Source organism: Pelecanus crispus, chromosome 1 (assembly GCF_030463565.1).
Source record: "Pelecanus crispus isolate bPelCri1 chromosome 1, bPelCri1.pri, whole genome shotgun sequence".
In the NCBI taxonomy this organism is placed as follows: domain Eukaryota; kingdom Metazoa; phylum Chordata; class Aves; order Pelecaniformes; family Pelecanidae; genus Pelecanus; species Pelecanus crispus.
Window position 1 is genome coordinate 81,034,164 of NC_134643.1, and position 27,417 is coordinate 81,061,580.

The 27,417-nt window shown below is 48.8% G+C and overlaps 1 protein-coding gene across 2 annotated transcripts in view; it reads right to left on the minus strand.

Moving 5' to 3' along the window:
- The window catches only part of WNT7B (Wnt family member 7B), a 96,850-nt gene extending 70,157 nt beyond the window's left edge, over positions 1-26,693 (minus strand). The window contains exon 1 of one of the 2 annotated variants that reach the window (XM_075708816.1): positions 26,623-26,693. In XM_075708816.1, coding sequence (XP_075564931.1) covers positions 26,623-26,693 — 71 coding nt within the window. Of the gene's footprint in view, positions 1-19,441; positions 19,525-26,622 lie in introns of those variants that run through there. The other variant, XM_075708808.1, reaches the window with a different exon arrangement.
- Between the last annotated feature and the right edge of the window lie 724 nt (positions 26,694-27,417).

The following is a 27,417-nucleotide window of genomic DNA, read 5'->3' on the forward strand; positions in this document are numbered from 1 at the left end:
AAAGGCAGCTCTTAAAAAGCGACACAAACTGTCCAAGCAAAGGTCTGAGCACAAAGGAGCAAACTAAACAACCCTGGTCAGGAAAAAAATGTAACTGAAAACAGTCTGGTGAAGCAACCGCCCACCCGAGGGAGCGTGCTGTGACCGAAGCATACACGTCACCAGTGGCTGCTGATGACACTCAGCCTTTCAGTGTTCGTCCCATGGAGCACACCAGGCATGGACTTTAGACATGCTCTTAAAAGTGTGTGGAAAGTTTTAAATACACATATGTTCCCACTGGGTTCGAACCAGAGCCAGTGGGATACTCCCAGGCTTAAGTACTTTGATGAAATTAGGCCACAAGACATCAGCCTCTTGCTGAACTGACCTAGGCAGGAACCCAATACAACAGATTGCTTTGTTCAGCCCATTGATATCACTTACATTGTGGTGATATCAGTGGGTCAGCGGCAGAAATGCCTCCTACATTACTTATCCTGCACCTCTTGTACTCTGTGTCCATGAACCCAGGCTTGCTGGAGCCACTTCTGAAGCTCCAAACCTAAGCAGCAGTTATAAAACCACTAGTGCATATTTCCCCCCAGAATCGGTATTTCCTACGTCAGAGATGCAACAGTCAGTCTTGGATGATTGACAGGCTTCATGTGTAATATCTTATAAATCATTACCACTGGAAAGGAGCATGCTGTACCACTGAAGAGCTAAGAGTTGTCTTCTGGCCATTTCTAGGCCTTATACAATCATACTTACTGACTCTGGGGCAATCCACACTTTTACGTAGATTGTGGCCTCAGGTTGCCTAAAAAACACTCCTGTTATGACATGTTCTCATTCACCCTGTGGCCTCTAAAGTAGGAGGCTTTTTACACTCACAAACATACAATTGCATTTTCTCCTGGTGCAAATAACTACACTAGATAATAAAATATCCCACCGAGCATTGGGACCCAAGTGAGACGACGTGATGCTGAACTTTGGTTTGCAGATCTACAGCAACGGCCAAGTCATTAGGGCAGTGTCAGCTGAAGGGATTTTGCACAACTGGACACTTGCACAACTCCACAATGCTGGTGCTGTATTACAGACAAGTCCCTGAACTCTTAGTATTAAAAACACCTGGCTTTAGAGGGAGACAGGCATGACAAGTAGTAAAAATAATATGTTTTATAACTCCCAGGTATTTCTGGGATAAATCTTTTTTCTGTACAGGGCATGACATACTAACATAGAAGGCAGGTGCTGCCAGGCATTACGCTAGGCACTGTCTGGCTGCAATCACATCGCAGCATACAGGAGCGCCCACAGGATCTGCTTGTGCTATGTGTGGGGCTCCAGGAAAGCCATCCCTGGAATAGATGATGACAGAGGCAACAAGGCTTTGCTGGCAGACGTTTACACACACAGAGCAACACTTTGCACATATACTGGCAGGCTGACACACAGGCAGTAATTGGGGCCAACTACATTAACATGTCCTCACTCACTATTTGGAAGCTACAGCATCATTCTGATCTGAGTAGTTTCTTAACTAGTTCATTAGCCCTCCACCATACAAACTACTGTAACCTTGCCCTCGGTCTGCAAGGAGTCTGAAACAACAGCTCTGAAAGAAACGTGAGCTGCACAGTTCATGCTACCAATCTGCTTTTCCTGAAACCTGGCTAAAATAGCAATTAGTGTGCTTAACCATTTCAGTCCTAATAATGTAACAAAAAGCTTTTAGGCAATGTGCTCGTGGATCACTTTTCATTGAAGTAGCAGCTGAAAGGGATGCAGCATGGAGAAGGTTCCTCAGAGCCATTGTTGGCTGTGGGACTTCAGGAAGGATTTCAAGCTCTGCACCTTTGCATAACAGCCTTGCTCCACCTCCTGTCTAAAAGATATCCCAAGCATTCAAGCCACCAAGAACCCTTCCTGTGGAAGCTTCCCAAGCTTCAGAAGTGCCAACTGCCCGATCTTTGTGTCCAAATCTCTACTTCTCCTCTGACAATCTCTTGCATTAAGGAGGCATGGGGAAAGGATTAATATGGCATGATTAAAATCTGGAGCAACACAAAATGCCATGTATTTTGTATCAGAATATATAAACACACAAAATAAGTCTTTTAACAGCACAAGAGGTCATGCCCAACTAGATGTCTTACGTGACTTCAGAGGTGTAATTTAACTGCAATGTTACTGTGACACATTTGCTGGTGCAGGTATAGGCCAGATGAGCACAGCTCCATTTATTTTCTCTCTCATAAAATTCAAACTTGTTTCAAAAGTCACAGCTCTAGTGAGACTGGAGATTTTGATGAAGAACAGTGTTCAAGTTAGTCCTTGGAGCTAGTCCAGCTCCAGAGGTGTTGCAATACAGAGGAGGAGGGCAAGCAAACATAAAAATAGTAATGAGAATGCATTTAGGATCTTAAAGGAAGAGGTGTAGATGAGTATCATTCTGATATTAGTTTTCCCCATGTGCTCTGCAGGATGGTTAGCAGCAAAGTCCAGCATTTTTCTATCTGGTCTGAAACATGCCAGTATACTGCCAGACAATTTTTGAGAATTCCCTGTTCTTCAGTAGTTAAATTTTGTCCTTTGCAATTTTCAGATTTCTGACAGAACTGCTGGTGACAGTTGTAATAATATTCTGTAAAATGTTGTGGTGGTGATTCTTTGAATGCCTTTGTGGTTTGCTGTCCAGAGTTATAATAACCTATGTTTGCCCAGATATGTGTTCTCAACTTGGAAGCACTGGAGCTAGCATTTACTCTTCTGCCTGGGTGACTGCGCATGTGTGCCAGCATGTGTTGCTGAACATGTGAGCAAGTCTCTCTCCAGGTATTTGCCAGGTGCTTCCTGGTAGCTGGGAAGCATATTCTTGGGTTCACATCTCAGGGAAAGTGGGTGACTTGATGTTTATTCCAAAGAGGAGAATCCACCAATGGGGATCATAGGTGGTTTCTGAGCCTCCTTTCAGTTTCATGTGTTTCTCTATCAGTTATCTCCTTCTTTAATAATTTTATTTTAGAAACAATAATGGAAGGAATAGAGGAGAGGGAGAAAAAGAAAAATACAGCGCTCTCATTATCTGTCAAGACTGAAACTGGCATAGCTACACTGAAATTAGTTTTGACAAGATAGTTTACTTCAGATGACAATCCTGCTCTGTTCATCTCAAGGAGTTTAATTTGAGCTCCTCAGAAGGATGAGATACAATAGCCAGCTTACACTAACATTTGCCTAGTCTTAGGTCTATGCATATATGTCCTTAGTGAAAACTGCTGAGTGAAACTTTGAGAATCAGAATTGTGAGACATAGATTGAAATCATATATGTGTGTATGAGGCACCAATTTCAACTAAAACTGTGTACAACTTTGGAAAGAGAACTCTAAAAAAAGCTAAACAGAAGATCCCAAACCCACTCATAGTCAGTCATAAAGGACCTTCTCCAGAGTGTTTCTATATCTTATAAACCCTTTACATATATTTGTGTCCACAAAGAAAAAAACAGAAAAGAAGAAGGAGAGGTGAAATATGCATGGTACCGGACTTAGCTTTATATAAACAAAGATATATCCCCAAAATACTTTACAAAGTAATAAACTAGACCCTGGTAGTGCATGGATGCTGTAAAAGCCAAGGTCTCTATTCTGTGCCAAGCAATAGCTCCTATACACATTTTAAAAACTGGATGCCAGTCAGCTGAAATATTGAAAAGAGCTAGCTCTGGAGATGGGAAGAAAAGAGCTGAATTTAATTTGAGAAGAAAATCCTTCATGGTTTGGCTGCACACAAACAATGCTATACCCCCTGAAAGCTTGGCTTTTGTAATTAATTCATGCTCTAGAGGAAGGAAAAGCTGAGCATCCCCTCAGTAGTGACTGTCCCAGTTCAGCCTTGCACACTGATATTACACAGCATTTGCTGTGCCTGAATTGTAATATTATGTATTGCCATTACACACTCCAGTTGTGGACACTCAGGCCAAAGAGTACATTTACCCCAATACTCACAAATGAAATCCTGCAAAGTGAGCCTTTAATCCATGTCCGTTTTAACCATTAGTATTACAGCATTTCTGAATCTCTAAACTTAAAAGTGCACCCACATAAGGCCTCTAGGTTTCGTGGATGGCAGCATATTGGGATGCTAAATAGTAAAATGGTCCTTAGGAGTTCAAGACCCTCATCAGAGACCCCAAAATCCTTCAACTGTAGAGCTAAGCACAATTTATGTGAAGCAGCCATGCAGAAAATCTTCTTCCAAAGCCAAATTCTCTTATTGATGTAAACTGCGCTTTGTCTCTTACCTCTTTCACATTCCCTCTCCTGCGCCTCTCCCCCTGCCCCCTCCTCAAAAGGGGGATCATCCTCTGCTAGCTCAAATTAGCCAGCTATGAGTTGTGCTCTGTCCTTTGTTGTCTCTCTTCCTGACCAGTGATGGTCAGTCACATCCTTTCTGGGGCCAAATAAGCTTCAGCAGCACAGCGGGTGTCTCTGGGCTGAGGTCAGTTTCCTGAGCTGCTCTGCTCGCGCTTTCTCATCATACTTCCTAATTCCGCGCTTGCCTCCTGGTTGCAGGCTACGCTCCTCTCCAGACTGTGGTCCTCATGCTGAGTCGCAAAAAAGCTGCTCTCAGGTGATTAGATTTCTGACCAACTGATGGGGCCACAACTTGGACCAAGACAGGTTGAATGATGATTTGGCTAAACACTGAACCTCCCAAGAACTGCCTCCCTCTCCGGCAATCATCCTAAAGCCTGTTACATTCTCCAGCTCCATCTTTTCTGTTTTCCATGCTTCCCTGACTTCTCACTTCCTTCCTTCCACCTGCTGGGCTCCTTCCCCTTTTCTCTTCCTGGTTTGCTCACTCTCCTTCCCATTGGGTTTTCCATCCCACACTTCTCTCCATTCCCTTCTCCATGGGGAACATGTAGACCCTGCCCTTGCTGTCCCTCCCTTGCTACCCATCGCTCCCCATCACCTTTCATCTCAAAACTCCTGAGATGGTAAGTTTGGTGTTCACACACAGCCAACAGGCTGAAAGGAAAAATCTGACTGACTTATATAAACTCATATGTCCCAAGCTGAGATTTCACTGACATTCTGACACTGTACGTTTTCAGCTCATTTCTCGTGGGTTTGCTAGTGAAAAAGTAAAATCAGGGGCTATCACCCGAATTTAGAACTTGGTTCAGGAAAGAGTTAAGCATGTGTTGGAATCCCTTTGTACTCGGGGAACATACAAGGGTGCTAGGCACTGTATATATCCTGTGTTTGGGACAGTTGGGATGTGGTCTGCTTAAATATATGCATGTAACTACAAGCTCTCTTAAGCCAGTATGCTTACATTTCTCCATGTGTTTTCTTGAACTTAAGTCTTGGCTGCTATTGAAAGGGAAGCTTCTATCCTGGAAAGAGAAACTATATGTAAAAGGGCTCCAAATAAGCAGAGAAACTTTAAAAAAAAGAGAGCTTTGTAGTGATGCATTTATTTTTTTCAAGAATTAAAGAATTATGATTTCTAGACATAACTAAATGACTGCATCTAATCTTTCAAACACAATTTTTTCCCTACTTCTTCCATCTTCTATTTCTCTTAATAGAAACAATTTTTCACAGTGGAAGGATATATTGAATAAAACAATTCTTTGTTTATTATTTTCAACAAAATAAAACTAAATCCAAAATATATGTTTTACCATATAATACCAATAAACCACGCTGAGATATCTACTGTAAGATGCTCCTGACACTTTTCTTGTGTGATAGAAAGCAGATTCTACCACAGCCTCACAGTACCATCAACTCAATACCATCACTATTTCCCTCTATCTGTTGCTTCTGAACATCCACAGCTGTAGTGGGTCTCCTCAGAATTTTCTATCATCTTAACAGTCCTTCAATATCACACCGTGCTTCACTTCCACATGTAATAGAGAAGGAGGAGGTAGGTGACTCACTGTTCTGAGGAACTAATGCAAGCAAAGTAGTGCCTTCATGGTAGCGTAAATGTAAGTTAGACCCAGGAAAGAAACCCAGTCACATCTTAGGATTTGCTTCAGCTCAAAGGAGAGCTGGTGGCAATATTGCACAACTTTGTATCATCCAAGACATTCCAGAAAGACATTCCTTCAGTATGCTGACAATGTGCTTCTCATCCTAGGCATTCTCTAAGACTGGGTCTCTTCTGCACAAGAGGCACGGCCACAGGAAGCAATATTATTCATTGCCAAGTAAACTAAGAATTTCAGCTGGCCTTAGCTCCACTCTCAGGTGTGCTGAAGAGAAGGACTGCTAACAGTTTGGGGGCTAGGCTGAGATCAAGAAAGCTCCACTGCAGTTCCCTGCCCTGCTGGGCTGTGTGATTTGAGCCAAATGATTTAGTCTCTGCCTCCTGCAGTTCTGCAGCATCTGTGAAATAAGTCATCTCCCAGCAGCATGGGGTGCTAGTGGGCATACACGAAAGTTTGTGGTGTGTTCAGCAGGGACCGCTTACAATATAATTAGCTGCTGGAAGAGCTACCAGCAAAGCTGTTTGATGCCACAGATCTGACACCAATATCTAGGTATCTCTGAAAGAACAAGAGCAAAGGAAGCAATGTGATCTTCAATTTAATGGCAGTTTCCCTGCTGAGGGACTGTATGATAAGTTTGAAGGTGTAAGGTCAGATTTAGGTCTAAATATAATGCCAAATGAGGTGCCAGAGTGTGTAACCACTATCTCTGAGAGCTGATTTTGGATCACATCGCATGGATCTGCCACCTGCCATCTTCCAAAATCTTTCCCAGCATCTGAACCCTCTACAACGAAGTAATGAAAATTACGCACCTTAAAGGGCCAATAAGTACACTAAAAATCAGCAGATCAAAGTAGAATCTAGGACAATAAATAATGTTTTCCTTCTTTAAAAAAATTATTCCGGGAAACTGTATGGCTCAGGGGATTGGTGTTGGGATATGGAGCCTTTCATCGCTGATCCAAACATGACCCAAGTCAGTAGTGACCAAAAAAATGGTTACTGTTTGGCAGATGCTTTGTGGCCTAGAGTATTTGAAATGAGTTGATGGTCTTAATCCAGTTCCCAGTGGACGACTATCCACATCACAGAAACCACCACCACAATTGGCACCCTTATTGGCAGCCTTAGCAGGTTGGCCAAGGATTAAATAAGTACGGAGACAGCCACCCGCTTATGCCTAGCTAGAGGTTGCCCCTCTAGGTCATGGATGAGACACAAGGATGGGGTGGAGTGGGGAAGCTCACACACCCTCTGCTTGTGCTGTACTGGTTTTGTGGGTAAGGAGAGGAATTCATTTTCCAGGGCTGTGATTCAGCCACCCTTCATAAGCAGTATATTCATGTACATGTGTTTAAACATGAATTTAAAAAGGAGTCAGAAACAGAGAGAATTTGGGGATTTTCTCTCAAAAAATAAGGTTCCAGATTAATTTTTGAGGAATTCATCAAAGTCAGGGTAGTTATACCAGGGCTACATTTAACAAAGTGCGTACAAGCAACCTGTAAAGCGGCTCTACTTTGAGAAACATTCCTTTTGCTGTGCTATGTTGTCAGTCATCGCTTTAATTATCTCACAAGATGTCTTAGAGTGAACATAATCCGTGCCAGCTATTGTCAGAAAGCTAAAGCTGATTTCTAATTAGGTATACAATGGCAACTATCATGTAAGTAAAGATCTGATAGACCTCAAAAAACATATCTGTGCAGAATGAAGAAAGGCAGAACTTTTGTGAGCACTGAAACTTTTTTTCATTTTCAGAGAGGTAAAATACACCAGTCCCTCTGATTTATCTTTACCCAACATAGGAGATCTTACTCGGTGAGTTGATGGATTTTACCATTTCTTTCCAATAAACAGCACTGTCCTAACAAAACACTGTGAGCTAAATCCTGCAATTATTCAGGCAATGTTTGGATGGAGCCAAAATTTAAACTTAAACTTTAAACTAGGCAGCACCTAGGCTGGCTGAATGAAGGGCAAATAGCACAAGTTTTGCACGTGCTTTCCTGCGTGAAGGCACAGAGAGGTCTTCCGCTGCTTGCAGCCCAAGCAGGCAACGCTGGAAGCAGAACTGCAGCACACAGGCAGCAAAGGCTTCCCCAAAGTCACACCAAGACCTTGGCAGTACTTGAAGCCACTTCTGTGCTGTTTCATTTTATACCTCTTACAGTATTGCAGCAGACATGGCAAGAAATGACAGCTCTGCCCAAGACATGGGGAACAGATTCTGCAGGCAGCTGAAGGCCCCTCTTTCCTATTCACCTCTGTGATAGCCAGAGCACCTCATTGTCTGTTGGACCTTATTACACCAAGTCTTTAACAAGGAGGTAGGAATCTGTGTGAGTATCTGACTGGTATTTTTCACTACCGGGATGATTTACACCTAGTTTCCATGCCTTCCTATAGTAAGACTGAAATGCAAGCCAGCCTAAGAAAGCAAGACATTTTCTACCTACAAGAACAAACTGTCATTTGATTTTTGCTCCAGTACAGCCCTCATACGTTTTCGTTTTTAAAGCGCTTCTTGCAAAATGGAAATGCCAGGAAGCAAAAGCTGCAAACTCTTAAACGGTTCCCTGTGTGTGACGCATCTGAAATGGAGTGTCTTGTCTCAGGGAGCCGTTTCCATTTGTTTTCATTTGCATCTGAATTAATGCTCAGATCAGTGAGTCTGCATGAGAGGAAAGAGAAGGTCCAGGTTTGGAAATAAGCAGGGAACAGTATGGTGAAAAGTAGGATCTCTTCTCTGCTAGTTGCAGGAACACTACTCAGCACAGTGCATTGCCTGACCCTGGACGTCCACATGCTCCTGCCATGCCAACACATGTTAGATGTGAAGAGCACCCTAATAGAAGTACTTGACCTAAACTGAACAAATTTCCTAATTGCAGTAAGACAACACTTGAGGGTGTGGTTACCACAGAAAATCACACCCATGGAGAGATTAGGAGCACCTGGCTGCACCTCATGCCTCCTAATGTCCCAGGGGCATGATTATCTCATCAGGTGCCACCTGCCAAGTCTTGTTGCTGAGAAGCTGGCTTTGGCACGCTGCGTAGTTGGGGTGGGGAGAGGAGAGGAGCACAGAGGGGCAGACACACGTGCTTGATCCAAGTGCATTCCTTAAAATTGAGTATTTACTCTGAGACGATGCCTTGCCTCTGCTCAGAAGCACGGTTGCATTTGGGGGTTACAAAGGAGCAAGCAGTTGTTTCTAAATCCTGTCCTGCACCCCGACATCCTCAGCACAGCTTGCATTGTGTGTTACTGGTTAATGGACATCCCTGAACTTGCCACTCTCCAGCCACAGCTTTTCCAACCGCTCAGTGCAGCCTACAAGAGTCCCAAATAGATAGATGAGCCTGGAAAATTGCTTGGCTGGCAATTTTCAAAATGTTTTGCCCTTTTTATCCCAAAAGAGGACAGAGCCCAAGTGAGACACGGGCTTTAAAGCTTCCAAAGCCTGACCATGAAAACAGCGTGCTGACTTCAAAGCACATGTCCAGGTGAGGTTACGCCGTGCACATTGCCTCTGCATGCAAGTCCTTCTCATCTCTCCTATGCTCTTTTGTCCCCAGTTCAAGGCGTGAAGCCTAACATCCACACAGCAATTAGTGGATCGTGGCCCAGCAAGAGAAGACAGACCAAACCTCTGCCTCTGCCAGGGCTGTAGAGCTCCTCTGGAGCAACGAAGATCATAAAACACAAGACAAAGCTCTGAGCCCAGAGGTAAGTTACTCTCAGTCAAAAGGATCTGTCTGGGGAAAAAACTTTCAGAGATTAGACTAATCCAGGGTCTGATGACCTTTAGGTCATAGTGCAAGAACTCCCTCTTTGATACATCTTTTACAACATAACCAGAGTGACATTAACAACAATAACCTGACCCCATCCCTCCTTTCAGAAGCACCTACCCTCGGCAGAGCTCCCCAGAGACAGAGAAGGGAGAAGAACAACAGACTCCAGGAAGTCTACTAGGGATGTGCCAATCTAATTATTATGGGCGGTGCTGAGATACTGTGATGAGAGGTGCCAATAAAAGAAAACAACCAAAAACTGTAAAGCTAGGTGATGTACCCTTTAGGCCATGGGAGTGGAGAAAAAGGAATCTACAATTAATCAGATGAAGCCATATTTATTTGCACTCCCACCCTTGGCCCTTTTGATAGTGTCAAAGTCTACTGGATTCGAAGCTACCCTGACCGACTAACTGTAGCCCACAGCAGTAGGGAGTAGATTTAAGCCTGTCCTTTACTCCTTGCTCACTGTGCTGTACAGCAGTGCTGTTCAGCAGTGCTGTTCTCCATCCAGCAAAATCCTCCTCTCCTTTAAGACTCAGCACAACAGGTCTGATTCAGAAATGTTCCCCTTCCTCTTCATTCCCCTTGAATTTCTCACCCTGAGTCATCGGACTACAATATAACTTTAATGTGGAAAGTTTTGTGGGTACGATTTGTTTTCTTTTAAGTTCAGAAAAGAAAAGGTACAACCAGAGGGGGGAAAAAAAGTGTCTCATGGTTGAGAGGACTCTTTTAACCGAGGAGTCACATGGCTCCCTGGCGAGCAGCCAAAGGAGTCATGAGAGATGCTGCCATTCCCCTCAGCACTCCCTTAACCATGTCCTGCCTGCTACCCAGCCACCTCGCACCCCGAGGCCAGCAGCAATCCTCGGCCAAGCCTTGCCTGGCTGTGCCCATGTGTGGCTGGCTGGCTCCCATGGAAAGGGGAGGCACTGTCAGAAATGATGCTCATGACTTTGGTAAGTGACGCTTTCCCCCTGACCTCTCCTTGAGGCCACACTGGACATGGTGGTGAAGTAGGCGATAGCGATGCCATGTTTCAGATGAGACGCAATCATGCCGTCTCTGCTGCTTGTGGTCGGAAAAGAATCGCTGAAAGTAATGACGTGGCACTTACACCACCTTTTCTGTTTTCAAAGTGCTGTGGCAGCTTTCACTCTCCTGCCCCTCCCCTACCTCCAAGCCATGCCAGCGTTGTTATTGCCCTATTAAAGCTGTGGGAAAATGAAGCAGGCAGAAGTCAGGATACTGCTATTCAGCATCTCAGGTATCGGTCCAGTCTCAGACCTTGCCTGTCTTCACAGCGGAGCAAAACCCACCATGGAAAAGCATAACCTTTAGAGGGGCTATCCTGCTGCGCTGGCCAGGGTCCAGATCAATTAGAGATGCACTTGGACTTTTTCAGATGCTTTCTTGCATTGCTGCCAGGGATGTTGGGACCGGTGCTGGTCCTGCATGTCTATACAGCTCTGCTGGGCGCTACGTAGCAGCTGCTGCATTCCACCCCAGCAACGAGTGAAATGATCCTTGCCCAGTTCACTTGAATACTGGGAGGATTAATTCACTTACGATCCTTGAATGAAAGAAACTATTATTAAATAGTAGTCACATTTCATAATTATGTCTCACTTCAGCCAGATTAGGAGGGTGGATATGATATCCAGTCCCAGTACTGGAGCACTTAAACAATTTTAAATTAAATACACCTTAAATTGTTTTCCAGGCCCTATTTGCAGGCAGACAGTGGTTTATCTATTTACAGCTTATGCTTATTTCCAGCTTTGAAAGCTGGGCTGCCCCACAATGCCTCACACATAACAAGCAAATGCCGCAGTGCTTTTGAAGTATTTCTCCCCTCAAAATAAATAACGTTTTGTTTTTATGTCAGCTCTTACTGGCACCAGAGGCCATAATGATTCTTTCAATAACCCATAGAACTGATTTTGGGGTTTGTCTGACATGGCCTCCTATTAATATTGCTTTTGCTGTATGTTCTTGGGAAATATGGCCACATTCCCTTCAAATTGCGTAATATGGCAGCCCGTGCCAAGGCTGTACTCGCATGGATACTGGAAGAACAAGGCTTGCGCTGACTTTCTCTTTGGTTCTCCTCTCACTTGCACCAGAGTCACTCCATTGACTGTGGTAGAGTTGCTCCTGCTTTATTAACTTGCTGAGCTGTGGATGTAACCCCAGGGGAGAGAAGCCTTGGGCTCTCAGGGCTGAAAAGACAAAATATAAGGTCTTCCCCAAATGCTGCACGGATCTATAGCGACGGCCATCCAGAAGAAAATATTTTTGAATGCTTTTGTTGTGCATTCCAGGTACATGCTGGTAGAAAATACAACTCATCAGCATTATCTTTGCACCACAAATCTGCCAGTCAAGTCCCTGGAGTTCAAGCAGTTTTGAAAGTGGTGCCACTGATTAGCAACAGGGTGGCTCTACTTCAAATAAAAAATTTGGGACACGCAGTACAGTGACCAGTGGACTTGGTGCCACTTCACAGGGGAAAATTCTTCTGCCACATGTTAAACATCTGAGGCTAGCATTTCCCCTCATTTGCACAGTTGCTATACCACTGGATGTCCGTTTTTTTCTTATTACTTAGGAACTCAGGGTGAAATTTGACCTTGGACAAAGAGCCGGAACAAAGACTATGTCACCATGATGATTAAGTGGGATTTTTGCATAAACGTGAATTTTATCCTTTGTGGGTTCCTGCCACGAGGGAAATCTGATCCACAAGCATAGGCTGAAAAGAAAATAAATGTTCAAAACTCTAACTACGACGTGGGTACAACAACTGGGTATGCAGTATTAAAATTATTTCCAGAAAAAAGATACTATAACTCTCTAATTTAGTCCGTCTTCAGATTTTCTAAAGAAGGTATGATTTGCTGTAAAATAATTAATAGGTGATAATCATCTTGCTGTCAGATCCTAGTGGAAAAAAGATTTTTTTATGATGAGAGCAACTATTTGGCCTTAACTATCTTAACTTTTGAAAAGCTGCCTATACTTCATTAGAACTGAACGAGGCAGCTAACTTCCAGCTCCACCGCACTATCAAGAAAACTGCCTCTTAGAAAGAAAGCCCAAGAGGAAAGCATGGAAAACCAACTCAGTGCTTTATCCAAAGTTTTGTCCTAACAACATTTAGGTAGTAACAGAAGAGAGAAGCCATGGAACTATATTGCGTATGGACAAATAAAACCTACTGAAAAAATACTTTAAGTCTGCATATCTAGAATATCTTCACTTTTCCTCTAGGTGAAGTATTTGCAATGCTCCTCATGCACGTGTCGTAGCAAGAGCAAATACATAGGAGTTGTCTTGACAAGAAGTAACCAGCAAGTCCTATGCAGCTCTCCACCATGGAGAGAAAATATATCCTTTTACCTTTGGGGGAGGATTGAGGGGAGAGTAAAAGGGAAGGAGAGGGTGCTAATAACCCTTAAAGGACTGAAAGATGTTCTCCAGGAACCTGCCTTCCTTAGCTTTTCTTCCAGAGCACTCCTGTGCCTGAGTGGTCTTTCTTAGCCCCCCCAGTAATTTTGGGCTGGTAAACCTGACGCTTTCGGTGACAAGTTTGTTCAGCTCATTGCCAGGGTATTCACATGTGCATGGCACAATCCCAGAAGTCATGGAGATTTTGCTTTTGTGCGTAGATATTTTGGTCATGGTTCTCATGACTAGAGGCCTGACTGGTTCTCATACAGCTCTTCCATGTAGAGCGCTACTGTAATACTATATAAGTTATATACCTGGGGCAGGTTGGGGTAATGCTGTACAGGAGGGCAGTGAAGCATCAAGGAGGGAAGAGCAAAAATAATGAGAAGAATCAAGCAGGCAGGTGAAACTGGAGTTATAAAAAGCCATCTGTCAGGTAGAGGTGTTTTGCCAGCATGCATGAAAGACACCGGTGAGAGTCCACTGAGGGTAAAATGACATGCAAAGGTTATGGGCTGAAGAAATCAGGCTTGCAACATTAACCAGTTCTGTAATGTGTGGTGTCAGCACGTCTGCAGAACTCCTTTGATCTACAGCGGGTCCCAGCTTTCCATTGCTTGTGGTAACTTGGAAGGACTAGAAGGCTGAACTGTATTTTGGGGGTCAGGAATCTCTCTGACAATATTTCAGTCCAAATTATGCAGTCCCATGCACTGAGAAAACACTTGGCACCGTTCTACCTTTAGCATGCCATATTGCCAGGTACACATAGTGTATTTTTTCCATTGCATAAAATGTGTTTGTCAGTCTAACTGTGTAATTGCAGCTCTCTTTGTTTAGCTCTTTAACACCTCCTTTGAAAGATTGTCTTCTGAGGGATTAGCCTTGTTCTTTGTTTAATACACAAGCATATCTGCATTTAATCTTACCCACTCATCTGAATATTTCATGTTGCTTTATACCCACTTGTTATATTATGTTAGTAATGCAGCACATGTAATAATTCCACGCTGTCATCCAACAAATTCTGGATGCTGCCATCTTTCCTTATGATTACTTAAGTCATTACCTTTTTTCAATTTTAGGGCATGCTAGACATCTAATTCTCAGAACGTGCTTGCCACAAAGGATTGAGAGAGGTGCCTACATCCAAATGCATTTGGATTCAAGGATATTCGGAACTTGAGTTCTTAGCCTAGACCATGGCAGGGAAAGGGGTGGCCAGTTACAGATTTACCAAAGCTTTGTGGTTTTAGACAGGGAATTTTAGTCTGGGTGTCTCAGAGAAATGGTGGACTTCGTCTTCTAGAGCTACCAAGAAGTCATATCACAATCACTCTCCCACCTTTGTGTGGCAGCTTCGTTACATGGAAATAGCCTGTATCAGGCAGGTAAGCCAAGCTCACGGTGATTATGGCAGCCCAGCATGCAAATATTCTTTATCTTTCTTGTTTCTGCTGAGCAAAAGCATTAGCTTTAGGTGATCCTGAAAACAGTCGATACACTTAGAGGTTCACCTGTTCGGTCTCTAAACCAACGCATCTCTGGGGGACGGTAAAATTGCAGTCCTATTCCAAGTCCTCTTCTAGATGACTATTATTACAGTACCATGTAAAAGGAGTATCTAAGGATCTCAACAGAGCTCACCTCAGGCACAGGACACTGCACAAATAGAGGTCGAGAGAGCGAGCTTGCCTTAAAAAGTGCACAGTCTCAGCTATAAGATGAATAAGGTGCAAAAGCAGGGAAATGATGGATTTACACCGCAGTCCAGTGGCTGAGCCAGGGACAATCCTGTTCCCATAACAGCCAGTTTTATCACAGAGGTCAATACAGCCCTGACCTAACTGGGATGGGAAGAGCAGAACGGAAGAGTAGAACTGTATCAGCTGGTGTGGGAGCATCAGTCACGCTGGTTGATACTAATGGGGAAGCCGTGCCCACCATCCCCTTGAAGGGGGGCCACAGAGCAGGCTGGCCATTCTCTGCTTGCGTAGCTCCCTCCCACACTGCACAGGCTAAGAGACAAGCTTCAAGGACTGTCTCCAGTAGTCCTAATCTTTAGGGGTTAGGCATGAGTACTTCTCTGTAAGCATATGAAAAAATACGCGTTCCTTCTAACCCGCTTCCCACGAGTGTGGGGAAGCCCTGTTGTAAAGGATGTGGAATTGTAAGGACATGGGAGCATCAGCAGAACAGATGCAAAATGTGCAGAGGATTTTTCTCCCTCTGCATTTCCTAACCAGGCAGTAATATCTACTCACTAATATAAATTATTTGCTGTATTATGGTGTTAGAATACAGAGCCGCTTTGAAGCTTTATGCTGCTATTAGTACATACACACACTTTCTCTTACGAGTTATTCCCAATCGCTTTATGGCAAACAACTGAATTAACTCTGTCTATGTACCAGCAGATAATCCCTGAAGTAAGCTTCTTAAGAACCGACTCTCATGTTGGTGGTGAATGCATCCAACCCTAAAGAAGATGGACAGTGAAAGGAGTACAAAAATGGAAAGTTAGACTAGCACCATCTTCTTTAGTAGCTAAATAAGCATATGTGTACAGACACAACGCGCACTCAAACATGCACTGCAAGAAACGCTGCCAGACAGTATTATATATAGTCCTGGTTTTTAGACTTTTATATTGATTACATCGATATTATTAAATGTCAGTTTTATACTGTAAATATGTAATTGGATTACCGAAATATGTCCAGAGCATTAAAATTCATCAATCATCCTACTACCAACTATTCTAGCTGCAGTTTTCTTTTTCAAAAAGTCAGACGCTGATTGTTCCTGGTTATAAAAAAATTTACAGTGTCTCAGAGGGCCAAAGGTTAGTAGGCAAGCTACTTTGCAAGTAGGCAAAGAAGATTACTTTATCAGATAGCATACTTACAATATAGAAATCAAATTTATAAGGGAGTTGGTTCTTTAATTTTGGATGTAGGCTACTATAACTTAACTTTCTTCCCAGCTAGTGCACACAAAACACTGAGGCCCTGGTGCCTTTTCAATTCTGAAAATGAAATTTAATTTCATCATCACCTTTATCATTCTGAAAATCCCATTTCATCATGATGAGATTTTTGCTCTACAGCTTTTCCAGCAGAATAAACGAGCTGCATCGTGAGTGTCCCCCCTGCCCCGCCTCACACGCACCGAGAGAGACAGGGCACAGACACCCTGCGCTCGGTTTGCTCGTCCACTACATACTGCCCGTGGTAGCTTCGCCTTTATCCCCGAAGGACCAGCAGCTCCAAGGCCGAGGAGTTGTTCCCACAGCCAAAAGATGATAGAGATCTCGGGCAAAATCAGCGTAACCATTGACAGCGCATGAGAGCTCACTAAATAGCAGCTTGGGAAGCATCCTCCCCTCCAGAGAGCGAGGGTAGCAGAAACAGACACCAGAAGATAATGCTCGAACAGGCTCTACTATGCTTTAATCTTCAAAAGCTACCATTAGTAAGCCAGAGAAGTATATTTACCCACAAGATAAACACCACAAGTTCGCTAGGCTACTATCCATTAAGCACTGAAATAACTCCTCTTTCTTTTAACTTTCAAACGGGAGCGAGGCGAAGCATCGCGGCGTGCCCGGCGCTCCCCACCGCTGCTCCCCGCTTGCTGGGGGCGAAGGGGGGGACACAGCTGAGGCTGAGCAGCCAAGGCCAGCCAGGGGCTGGGGCCGGGGGTGGCAGGGAGGGGGAGTGGGGAGCGGGGTGGGGGGCCCCGGGCGCACTGCTGTCTCCCCGGGGATGCAGCCGGCTCCGTCCCTCTGGGGTGATGGATGGAGGGAGCTGCGCATCGGTTTGGGGCTCCGCTTTGTTGGGTTTCACCTCCTGATCCCTTTCCCTTCTGCTCTGCTGGACTGCAATAGCCACGGCGGCTCCGGCTCCGCGGGTCCAGCTGCCAGTGACCTGCCGCGGAGGGGGTGAGGGGGGGCTGGCACAGGGAAAGGCGAGGGAGCGTGATTTATCCGCAGCAAATTCTCATTGTCGCGGGGCAGCGCTCAAAAGATCCCCGAGCAGTTCGCTCTAAATAAAGCCGGCATTGCTTCCCTTGTATTTCCCCTCAGCAGTCGCCTTAGTATTATTATTATACTTCTATAGCTTTTGCTTTCGGACCTTATAATTATGTCACACAGCAAGGGAAACCACCAGCATCCCAGCATCTGGTGTGCGGTTTAAAACTTTTGTTTCAAGATTTGAACTATTTATAGAAGGAAAACTTTGTAGGATAGTAATTTCCTACGGGTTTGAGAAAAATATGGCTACGCTTATATTAAAAGGGTGTATTTATTTATTTATTACGACTCCTTCCTCCTGTTTTTTAAAAAAAAAAGATAGCACTGCAATTTTTTTACAAGCTATTGGTCACCTACCAGCAGACATATTCCGCCTGTGAATAGAAACAGGCAGCTCTGGCTATTTGGTTTAATCAATAGCATCCAACCGAATTAAAACTACCGTGCTTCCATAAATCAAGCGCCTTTAAAACTCGGTAGCCAGGGCATGTGCATTTCATTAAGCATTAAGAACGTAGAAATAGGCGTTTAGTTTCTTTTTGATGGGTGTGTTTATTCCTACTTTTCTTCCATAGCGGTAGGTTGTATTTTTCTATAGCCCACAGAAAATACACACACACGCAGAGGAACACAGGCACACGTGCTTGTTTACGTGCATGCGCTGCCGTGCATGCATACAGAGGGGAAAAAAAAAAAAAAATATATATAGAGAGATATATATATAAAAATCCACATGCAGTTCAGGGGTCGGAGCTCAAATTTTGCACCCGCCGGGGTGCACAAAGGTCCGAGCTCGGCACGGGGCTGGGAGAGGAGGGAAACCCGCCCGGACCCCGCAGCTGGGGTGAACGCGAGGCCGGGGATGCCGAGGCGGGTTTTGGCCATCACCGAGCCGAGCCGAGCCGAGCCCCTCTTGCCGCGGCCCCCGGCACCCCTGGGCCGGACCCGAACCGCCCGCTGCGCTGCCCAGAGCTCCCCCGGGCCCGATCCCCGAGCGCCGGCACGGAGGGGCACGCCGCGCCCCGGGGCTGGCGGGGTGCTCGGGGCGGGGAGAAGGGTCCCAATTTCGACCCGGCTCCACCGGCCGGGGGACCTGCCGGCGCCCCCCGCGCCCTCCTCGCCCCACGGCTGCCCCGAAGCGCGGTCGGGTCTCGCCCGGAGTGCGGGAGAGCAGAAGCCCTTGACAGCTCCCCGCAGCCCCGCCGGGCTCCGGCGCGCAGCCCCGGCTCCCCCCGGCCCCGCGGCTGGCCGGAGCGGGGACCCCGGCCCGCCACCCCGACCCCCTAACGCGGCGCCCGGCGGGGACAGAGACCTGCCGGGGGACCTGCAGGAGCACGACGGCGGACACTCTCTCCGCAGCCCGCACGGACTAAGCCCAGCCGCTACTTATCCACCGCAACGTTAGATACAGATATAGATATTAAAAAAAAAAAAAAAAAAAGAGAGACCGAAACTCCTTGCAGTCCCACCCACCGACTCTCATTTCCCCCACCCCTACCTCCACCCCCTTCCTCACAAGGAAAAGGTCCTGGAGCCAGCTCTAACTGCGGGACGGGAGATCCCTCCGGAGCAAACGCAGCCGGGCTAGCCAGCGCCTCCGCGGCCGGGGGGCTCTCCCCGGGCTGCGGGGCTGGGCGCTCGCCGCCGGCTCCAGCAGCCCCGCGCTCCTCGGGACCTCCGCGCAGCAGCACGCTTCCCCCGGCGAGCGCGAAGCGATGCCCATCTCCGGTTTGGCAGGAGGAGGAGTCGGGGTCGGAGTCCCCGGGGGAGACGCCGGCCGCTCCGTGCCCCGTTGCCCCGCCGCCCTCCAAGGTGCGCCGCCCCCGCTGCGGGCACGCCGGGCCCCGGCCCCGCCGGCGGGGCAGCCCCGGGAGTTACCTGGCGGTGTGTGCACCTTCCCCCGGCGGGGCCCGACCGGCAGCGCCAGCACCAGCACCGCACCTCCGCCGCCACCATCATCATCATCATCATCCTCACCACCGCGCCCCGCACGGAGCGGCCGGCCGTGCTGGCTTCTCCCGGCTTCCCTCTGCTCGCTTTGCGCATTGCCCCTAGGTAGCTGCTAGCGGGGTCATTTCAAACAGTATTTTGCAACCCAAAAAAAAAAAAAAAAAAAAAAAAAAAAATCTGGATCACTTACAGGTAACTCCCACTGGTAAGGATGAGGAAAATCTGAGGGTAATACACTGAGAGTAACACACTGCGAGATGAAAAAAGGATCATGGCTGAATCCCGTTTACACTCTTGGAGTTCGCTTCCTTGGTTATTCCTTTCTGGCCCCCCCTGGTCGTAATTCCCCACCCTTTTTGGTGTCAGCTGTGGCTTGAATCTGAGTTGGAATCCAGTCCCTTGGGCTTGGGGGGGCTTTGTCTGTTTGTTTGTTTGTTTGTTTGTATTGTTGTGTCTAGTATTCCCCTGGTGCTAATGCTGCTCCCTGTGCAGAGTATGTGCTGCTGCTGCTGCTCTCGCTGCTGCTGCTGCCTCTGGGCTCCTGCCTGTCATGTCTCAGTGGTTGGAAGTTGTTACAGTGGGTTCTCGTGTTGGAATGAGGATGGTTTAAGGGATTTGGATGGCAGAAAGTGCCTCTCTCTCTCTCCCCCCCCCCCCCCCTCTCCCTCTCTCTGTAACTCTCCTGAGACTCGGGGCTGCCATTGGGCAGTCAGTCACTGCAATCCGCCTACTTTTTTCTCTCCCTCTTTTTTTTTTTTTTTTTTTTTTTTTTTTAAAGGGGAGGATGACAATGGAGAGACACTGATCTAGCCCGGGCTGCAATGAATCCACGCTCCCTGGCTGAGCCCTCTCCGCACGCCTGGCTCGGCAAGCGCTCCTCACCCGCTTCACGGGGCATTTTTAAAGCTCTCCCTCGGCGCTGGGCTGGCTCCCTGCGTCTGCCGTGGCACCCTTTCAGCTCGCCCTGGGAGAGATCCTGAAGGAGCTGGCAGCTCCCAGCTCCGCTCTCGGTTAATTGCTTTATTATGGGCGGCTGCCCCAGTTCCCCCGAAGGGCTCCGCCGTCCCTCCAGCCTCGGCAGGGGTTTGGCTCTTCTTGTCGCCGGTGTTGAAAATCAAGCTCCGGTTTCAGGGCGATCGTTCCCAAAAAAAAAAAAAAAAAAAAAGTATATGTTGTCGTAGTCCGCCTGAGTGAGAAATAAAGACAGGCACACTGGTAGCTTCCTGGCGAGATTGGATTTCGCGTGAGAGAAGGGGAGGGAAGGGACTGGTGTGAAACAGCCGGTGCAGGGGGGCGAGCGGGGGCGCAGCCCCTCGCCCGGGCGGCGGCGGCTCCCGGCTCCCCGCACCTCTGGCCGCTCCCGCAGGAAGAGCGGGCGTCTCCTCTCTTCCCTCTCCCTCTCTCCTTCCTCAGAAGATGCCAGTCCGAAGAGACGTTTCCCGGCAGGTTAGTTGCCTCTCCGCCGCCTTTCCCCCGAGCCGGGCGGCTCCTGCCCCTCGGCACCGCCGCGCCCCGGGGCGAGGGGATGCGCGACCCTTCCCCGCTCCGGCGGGCGGGAGCCCTTCGCCCCGCGTAGCCCCAGCCGTGCGGGGCACAGTCGCTCTTCCTCTTTGCCTTGTTGGGCGTTGGTCTTTTTTTTTTTTTTTTTTTTTTTTTTTTTTTTTTTCCTCCGAGAAAAAAAAGACGGTTTAGTGGTGCGAGCGGTAGTGGAAAGGCGTGCGCCGCGGATGCCGTGGTTTGGGTTTGAAAAGGAACCCCGAAAGAGAAATCTGCACAGATTTAGCACAGAGAATTTAACACAAATGCAGCCGAAATGAGCAAGAACTAGGCTCCGAAGTCTCCTCGGTCGGTAGGGTTTGTAAATGTTCGTCTCAGGTGAATTGCCTAATGACTGGAGGAGTTTTCTTGGCCAAGAGCTCTTCCAAACACCCTGGGAACACCTCCTCCAGCTAACCAGTCCCGGCACTTGGGTGCAGCTGTCTCCGTGACACAACGAAATATTCCTTCGGATGGAATGGGAATTGCAGAATTGGTGTAAAAACGCTGTCTGCCGCCCAATATGCGATAAAAATCTTCTCGGGGTTTGGTTTCATTTGACCACTTTCATCTGCGCGTTCAGTGCAGACGCTGGGACAGTCAACGCCTTTTTGAGAAACGCTAATCTCGATTAAAAAGAGACAGAAGCTTAAGCCTTTCAACGATTATTTACATCCCAGAATCGTCTTATTTATAATTCTTTAAGATTCTAAAATCGTCGTACTTATACTTCTGTAAGTGTGTGTGTGCGCATGTATCTATATATAGATAGACATATAGATGTGTATCTCCTGTCATCCCCGTTCTCCCTCTCAGACATGCAGGCTGTGGTTGGGGCAGCTGTGCTGAACGTGAACTAGGAGAACGGGTAGCCACTTTTGATGTTTTATTTCTAGCATTTGTTTGGCTTCGGATAAATTTTTAACTGCGCATCTGCTTTTAAAGATGTGCCTGGGGGAAAGAAGGAAAAAAAAAAAAAGTGAATTGTAAAAATGAAAAGTAAAGGCTGGCGCTGGAAAACTTTGAACCGGTGCTGGCAGAGTTTGCCCCAGTCCAGCTGAAACGAAGACGGTTTACCAATCTCCACATTTTTCCGATCGAAGCTGGTTTTATCCACAGCTTAGCTGTGTAGGGGGAGGAAACTTGTATAAAAGCAACCAAAACGTGCCGTTTCTTTTCGGGAAGATACATTTTATTTTAAAACCACGGGCCGGTTATTACGTCGGAAAATTAATAATGATGATGATAACAATAACCTGCTAAATTCCATTCAAATGGTTTCTATACGTATGTCAGCCGGGGGTAGCGAGAAGTACACTTGTTTTGTTGATTGAAGCAGAATATATTCCCTTCAAGAAAATGATGTGGCGCTGGAGGCAAGGTTATTGTCGGTAACACCTAATATGGGCATTTCAGCATCTGTCGTTCCTTCTTCCACAAACACGTGTATTTTGGACACAATAGGGGCAGAACGGCACTGAAATGGTTGCCGACACCATAGTCGGGCAGATGAGGCAGAACAGGCACGAATAAAGTATTTCCTTTTTTTTTTTTTTTTTTTTTTCTTTTTTCCCTTTTATCTGTCTGTTCCCAGCTGCGGTTCCTTTCTTACCCCAAACCTGCGGAGTGTCCGGCACAAGGGCACGTCGGAAGCCGGTAAGAGCTCTGAAGGTCCGCCCGGCAGGCACCAGGCTGCGCTCCTTTCTCCTCGGAACCGGGTATTTTTTTGTAGCTCACCGAGCTGCAAGTCTGGTGCCAGGGGAAGGAAGCGGCGGGGAATGATCAATCGCTTGCAATTAGCGGATGTCTGGATGGCGGGGAGGGAGAGGAGCGGCGGCGGCACAGCGGAGGGTGCCCGGGGAGGGGCCGGCCAGCCTCCCGTCCCGCCGGGGGGACCGGTGCCGGGCAGCCCCGGTGCCGCAGCCGCAGCGGTCCGGGGCTGCGAGCGTAAATCCCGCGGGTCTCCTCCCGGGGACCCCGCGGCCTCGCCGGGGCTGTCGGCGCTGCCACGTGCTGCCGCCGTCGAGGCTGCGCCCCAGCCGCTGCCCGCCGCGGGGCCGGGGGTGCCGGGCCGGGCGCCGGGGCTCCCCGCCGCCGCACAGCCCCGGCGATGGGCGAGGGGAGCGGGATTTCGTTGGCGTTTGCTGCAATGGCCGCCATGCCGAGGCGAGCTCCGCCGCAGGGGCGGGGAGCGGGGTCGGCTGGCCCGTTCCCCGCCGCAGAGTCCCCGGGGGTCCCCCCCCGAGGGAGCGGCGTGATCCGGCCTCCCCGGGATGGGCCTGGGTGCCCGGCGCCCGCAGCCCTGTGCGCCCCCGCCTCCCCCCGGCTTTGCCGCAGGGGCAGGGAGGAAGCGTCCCCGCCGCCCCCCGAAGGGGTGCAGGTGCCTTTCGTTGCTCCCTTGGGCAGCGCCGGCTCCCACCGCCTGCACCCCTCGGACCGCACCTTGACCTCCTCCCCGCGGGAGGGGGGGTGAACTCTCCGCTCCCCCTGGCGCTGCCCGGCTGCCCCCCTTCTTTCCCTCCAGAAAAAATTAAAGAGGAAAAGGGTGGGGTTTGCCCCCCGAGCCCTGACCCGGGCACTGCCCGCGACTCCGTCTTCCCGAAGGTCACACCACTCGTCCCCGGAGCACCCGCTGCCATTTGCATCTGCGGTGCAGCTGTGATTTTTAACTTCCGACGTATTTGTTAATTAAACTGGAGCCGAGTGCTCTGCGATCTTCGCAGGAAATATTTCTGTTTCAGTCCTGCTGCTAGCCGGGGTCAATATTTGATGTGATCTATTTTCGCGAGGGGACACGTGGAGTCAGCAGGGGTTGCAGACGCTTTACGCTTCGGTGCCTGGACGGAAACGTCATCGACAGAAATATCAAGGGATGCTTCACCTCACGCCTCGCTCTCCAGGAAACTCGGGGATAGGAAATAGAAATGGCAACAACGGGAATTCCCTGAGAGGGAGGACCACCTGAGCGGGATCTTGCTCTCTCCTCCCAACTGCACATAGCGGCTTCTTTACCCTGCCATGACACCCCATGGGACACCCCTCACCCCGTCCTACAGCTGGGTGAATGCTTGTGTATCGAGTTATTTTCTCTCCCCTCGGTCTCATGTTTGCCACGGGAAGTGGAGCTTTTAGCACGTTTTATTAAGACATGAACACGTGCTCCGCAGCAAAGGGCGGAAAAAAAAAAAAAAAAAAAAAAAGCCTGCCAAGTCTAACCTCTTTGCTATCGCTGACAAAATGGCTCTCTCCTTCACGCTGCAAAATAAACCTAATGCACTGGAAGACAAACTACGTTTTATCTCACTTCATCTCCCCCCCCCCCCCCCCTTTTCTGTGCAAAGAGCTCACTAGAAAAGGTATCATTACACTGAAAGGATATGGTTTCAACAAAATGGTAGTTCCAGTGGCTGATGAAAGAGGCAATAATTGCACCCCACATGCCTAGCCTAGAAGTAGCCCTGGATCTCAGAGCAAATTTCTCTCCTATTGTTCAGAGAAAGTGAAGTATCCTCATCGCCTTACAGGCATGGTGATGGATCTGACGGGGTTTCTGTAAGGGCTTTTACTGTTCCTGCTGTCCACTCGCTTTTACTTCCAGCCTCAGTCCAACAGCATTCCTGTGATTTTTGCTCTGAATCCCCTTCTAAAACAGCCACAATCAATTTCGAAAAGAGATCTGCCTTCCAGACTGTAACATGTGCCCAATCTTCTGTTCCCTTTAAAAATAAAACCGCAGTGAAAGCGAGTAGCAATACCATTACCCTTCTTTTGCAAAGCATTTTCTTGGAGCTCCCCTGCCTCTCTGCGAGGGATGTGTTGCACGAAGTCCTCCAGCTATCGAAGCAGACGGGGCGCTCCCGTCACCGCTTCGTTTATAGCTACACAGCCTGACCAAATTCACGTCGCAGCTCAAGCCCTGCCAGTCTGAGCCTGGACGACGACAGAGCCCACCGCTGCCGACCACAGCTACGACAAAGGGCGGCGCAGGTAACGTAGCCCCGCAGAGCTCCGAGCAGTGAAAACACCCTCCCGCCTCCCGCGGGCAGGGTTTGGGGCTACCCCCGGGCACGTGCCGGGGCTCCTCACCGGGGCAGGGCCGGGGGCAGCGCGGAGGGCTCCTCCGCGCCCCCTCCGCCTCCGCGCATCCTCCGCGGGTCGCCTGCGGGACAGCGCCGTGCTCCGCCGGCCCCCGCGGCGGCACCTGCGGCTGTGGGGGCGGGCTGAGGGCCGTGCCAAAAAGAAAGAAACCGGCAAACGCACACGCAGAGGGATGCGAGCCGGCTGCCGCCCGCCGAGCAACCTGCCGGGGAGCCTCCGGACGGCAGCCCCGCAGCTGGGGCGGGAGCGGGCAGGGGGGGCTCCCGGCGGGGGGCACCGACCCCGCCGGGGCAGCGCCGCTTCCCTTCTCATCCCCGAGGAGCCCGATTTAATTCCCTCCCCCCGCCCTGCTGTAACCTTAATCCTCAGCTCTGGCGTGCTCCCTCTTGCCGATCGCCTCCCTTCCCCCGCCAGCCCCCTCCTCGCCGCCGCTGCCGGGGCTGCTGACAGCGGGGACGGGGCTGCCCCCGCCGCGCATCGAGCCCGGCGCAGCGGCGGCGGGGCGGGCGGGCAGCGCGGCCCCGGCAGGTCCCGGCGGCCGGGCGGGCAGGGCCGGGAGGCTCCCCGCTTGTCGCCGCGCCGCTGCCCTCCCGCTCCGGGACGGGACGGGACGGGACGGGACGGGACGGGACGCTGCGCCGCGCCGCCGGTCTGCCCGCCCGCCCGCCCCTCCGAGGAATTGCCCCCGCTCCCCGCCTTTGGGGGCTGCCCTTTGGCTCCCCTCCTCTTCCCCGTATTGATTTCAAGGTGGGAAGCGAGCGTTTTTGGGTTGCAACTCACCTTATGCATTCTTGATCATTTAAAAAAAAAAAAAATCCCGCAGCTATGCAAAGACAGGATCTTTAAAGAGTTTGTAGCTCGACAGGTAAGGACTCGGCTGGGGCTCAGGAATGTGGAAATTCAACTCAAGTCAGCCTACTGCGACGAGCAATATTAATAAGGGCATACAGGTACGGGGCGGGGGGGGGGGGGGGGGGGAAGAGGGAGAGAGGGAGAAACTTGGCAACTGAAATAACAGAGTGATCTCGATCGCGGGGATCAAATACCGAGGAGCAAACAGCGGGCTCCCCGGGAGCCCCCGCTGCCAGCCGGCCTGCGGGCCCCCGGGCCGCCCCCGTCGGCGGAGCCCGCTCGGCTTCCCGGGCGCTTCAGCGCGGAGGTAGCCGGACCAGTTGTCAAGTTAATTTCAACACGTCCGGGTGATGGATAGAAACGCAAATTGTGTCTAGGCCTGCATAAAACAAATCCCTGAGTGCAGGTTCAGAGCAGGGATTCCCCTCCTCCCGCCCCTTTCGCCTTTTTAATACTTCAGCTCCGCTCTATTGTCCCAGCAGCAGCGGCTGAGTTAACTCTGTTAGGCCGCTTTTTTTTTTTTTTTCTTCCTCTGAGGGTACTGTACGCCAGAGATAATATTTAAGTTCGCTTAAGCAGTACAAAATAAAAGGATCCGTCATCACCCGCGACCGGTTCCCTCCAGGCTCGGCGCTGCTGGAGCGGCCCCGCAGCCGGGCATCGCCCCGCCGCGCTGCCCCGGCACCGGGGAGAAACACGGGTGGGCTTCTGGGGGCTGCCACCGCCTGGACACCCGGGGGACTTGGGGGGGGGGGGGGGAGGAGAGAAAAAAAATCACCTCTTTTTTTCCTTTTTTTTTTTTTTTTTCCTTTGCAGCATTTTGTTCACAACTCTGTAATAGCGTGACCCAAAAGCCAAGGAGATTTGTCGTGCACAAGGACTTACCCTAATTTGACATAGATGACTCCAAAGCATAGAAACACGTAGAAAATCCACTTCCGAAAGTTTCTGTGCATGATCTAGAGAATGGACTGAGCCATAAAAATTGCACAAAAAGTCGAACTGATCTTGTCGATTAAATCCCAGTCAAGAGCATTGCTGAAGCTACCCAGGAGCAAAGCCGGCCGAACTGTAAAAAATCAAAACCGTGCAGATAAGCAGCTCTTCCCAGAGCCATGGTGACCGAAACCGGCTCCGATATTAAAGCTAAAGAGGGAGGGAAAAAAAGAAAGAGCTGCTCAAAACGGTAAAACAAAAACCCAAGACAGACAGTCTGAGGGAGAAAATGAGCAAGCACTGATCTTGATCAACTGCCTCATAGAGCCCTGAAGTTCAATGTGTTTTTACTTGTTCTGACTTCCCCAGGTAACACTACGTATCTTGCAATCTATGGCTCCAGGTAGGAGGATCTCTCTCTCTCTCTCCCTCCCTCCCTCCTGCTCTTCCCCCCCACCCCGTATGTGTCAGGATCTAATACATATCTTATCTGTCTGTGTGCATGTGCGTGTGCGAGTTATGCGTGTGTTTGTGTTTCAGAAGGCACGTCCTTCAGCCGGAGCGTTGGGGAAAACACATGAAACGTATCCAATAAGGGAAGTAAAGGACTCGTCCTCTCAAACCGAAGCATTTTTTCATTTCCTTTAGTATGGTAACGCTGCTGGATTTGCAATCTCTTCCTAAAAGAGATTGTTAAAACTTCTTTTTCTTTTTTTTTTCTTTCTTCTTTCTAATCACAAAGAG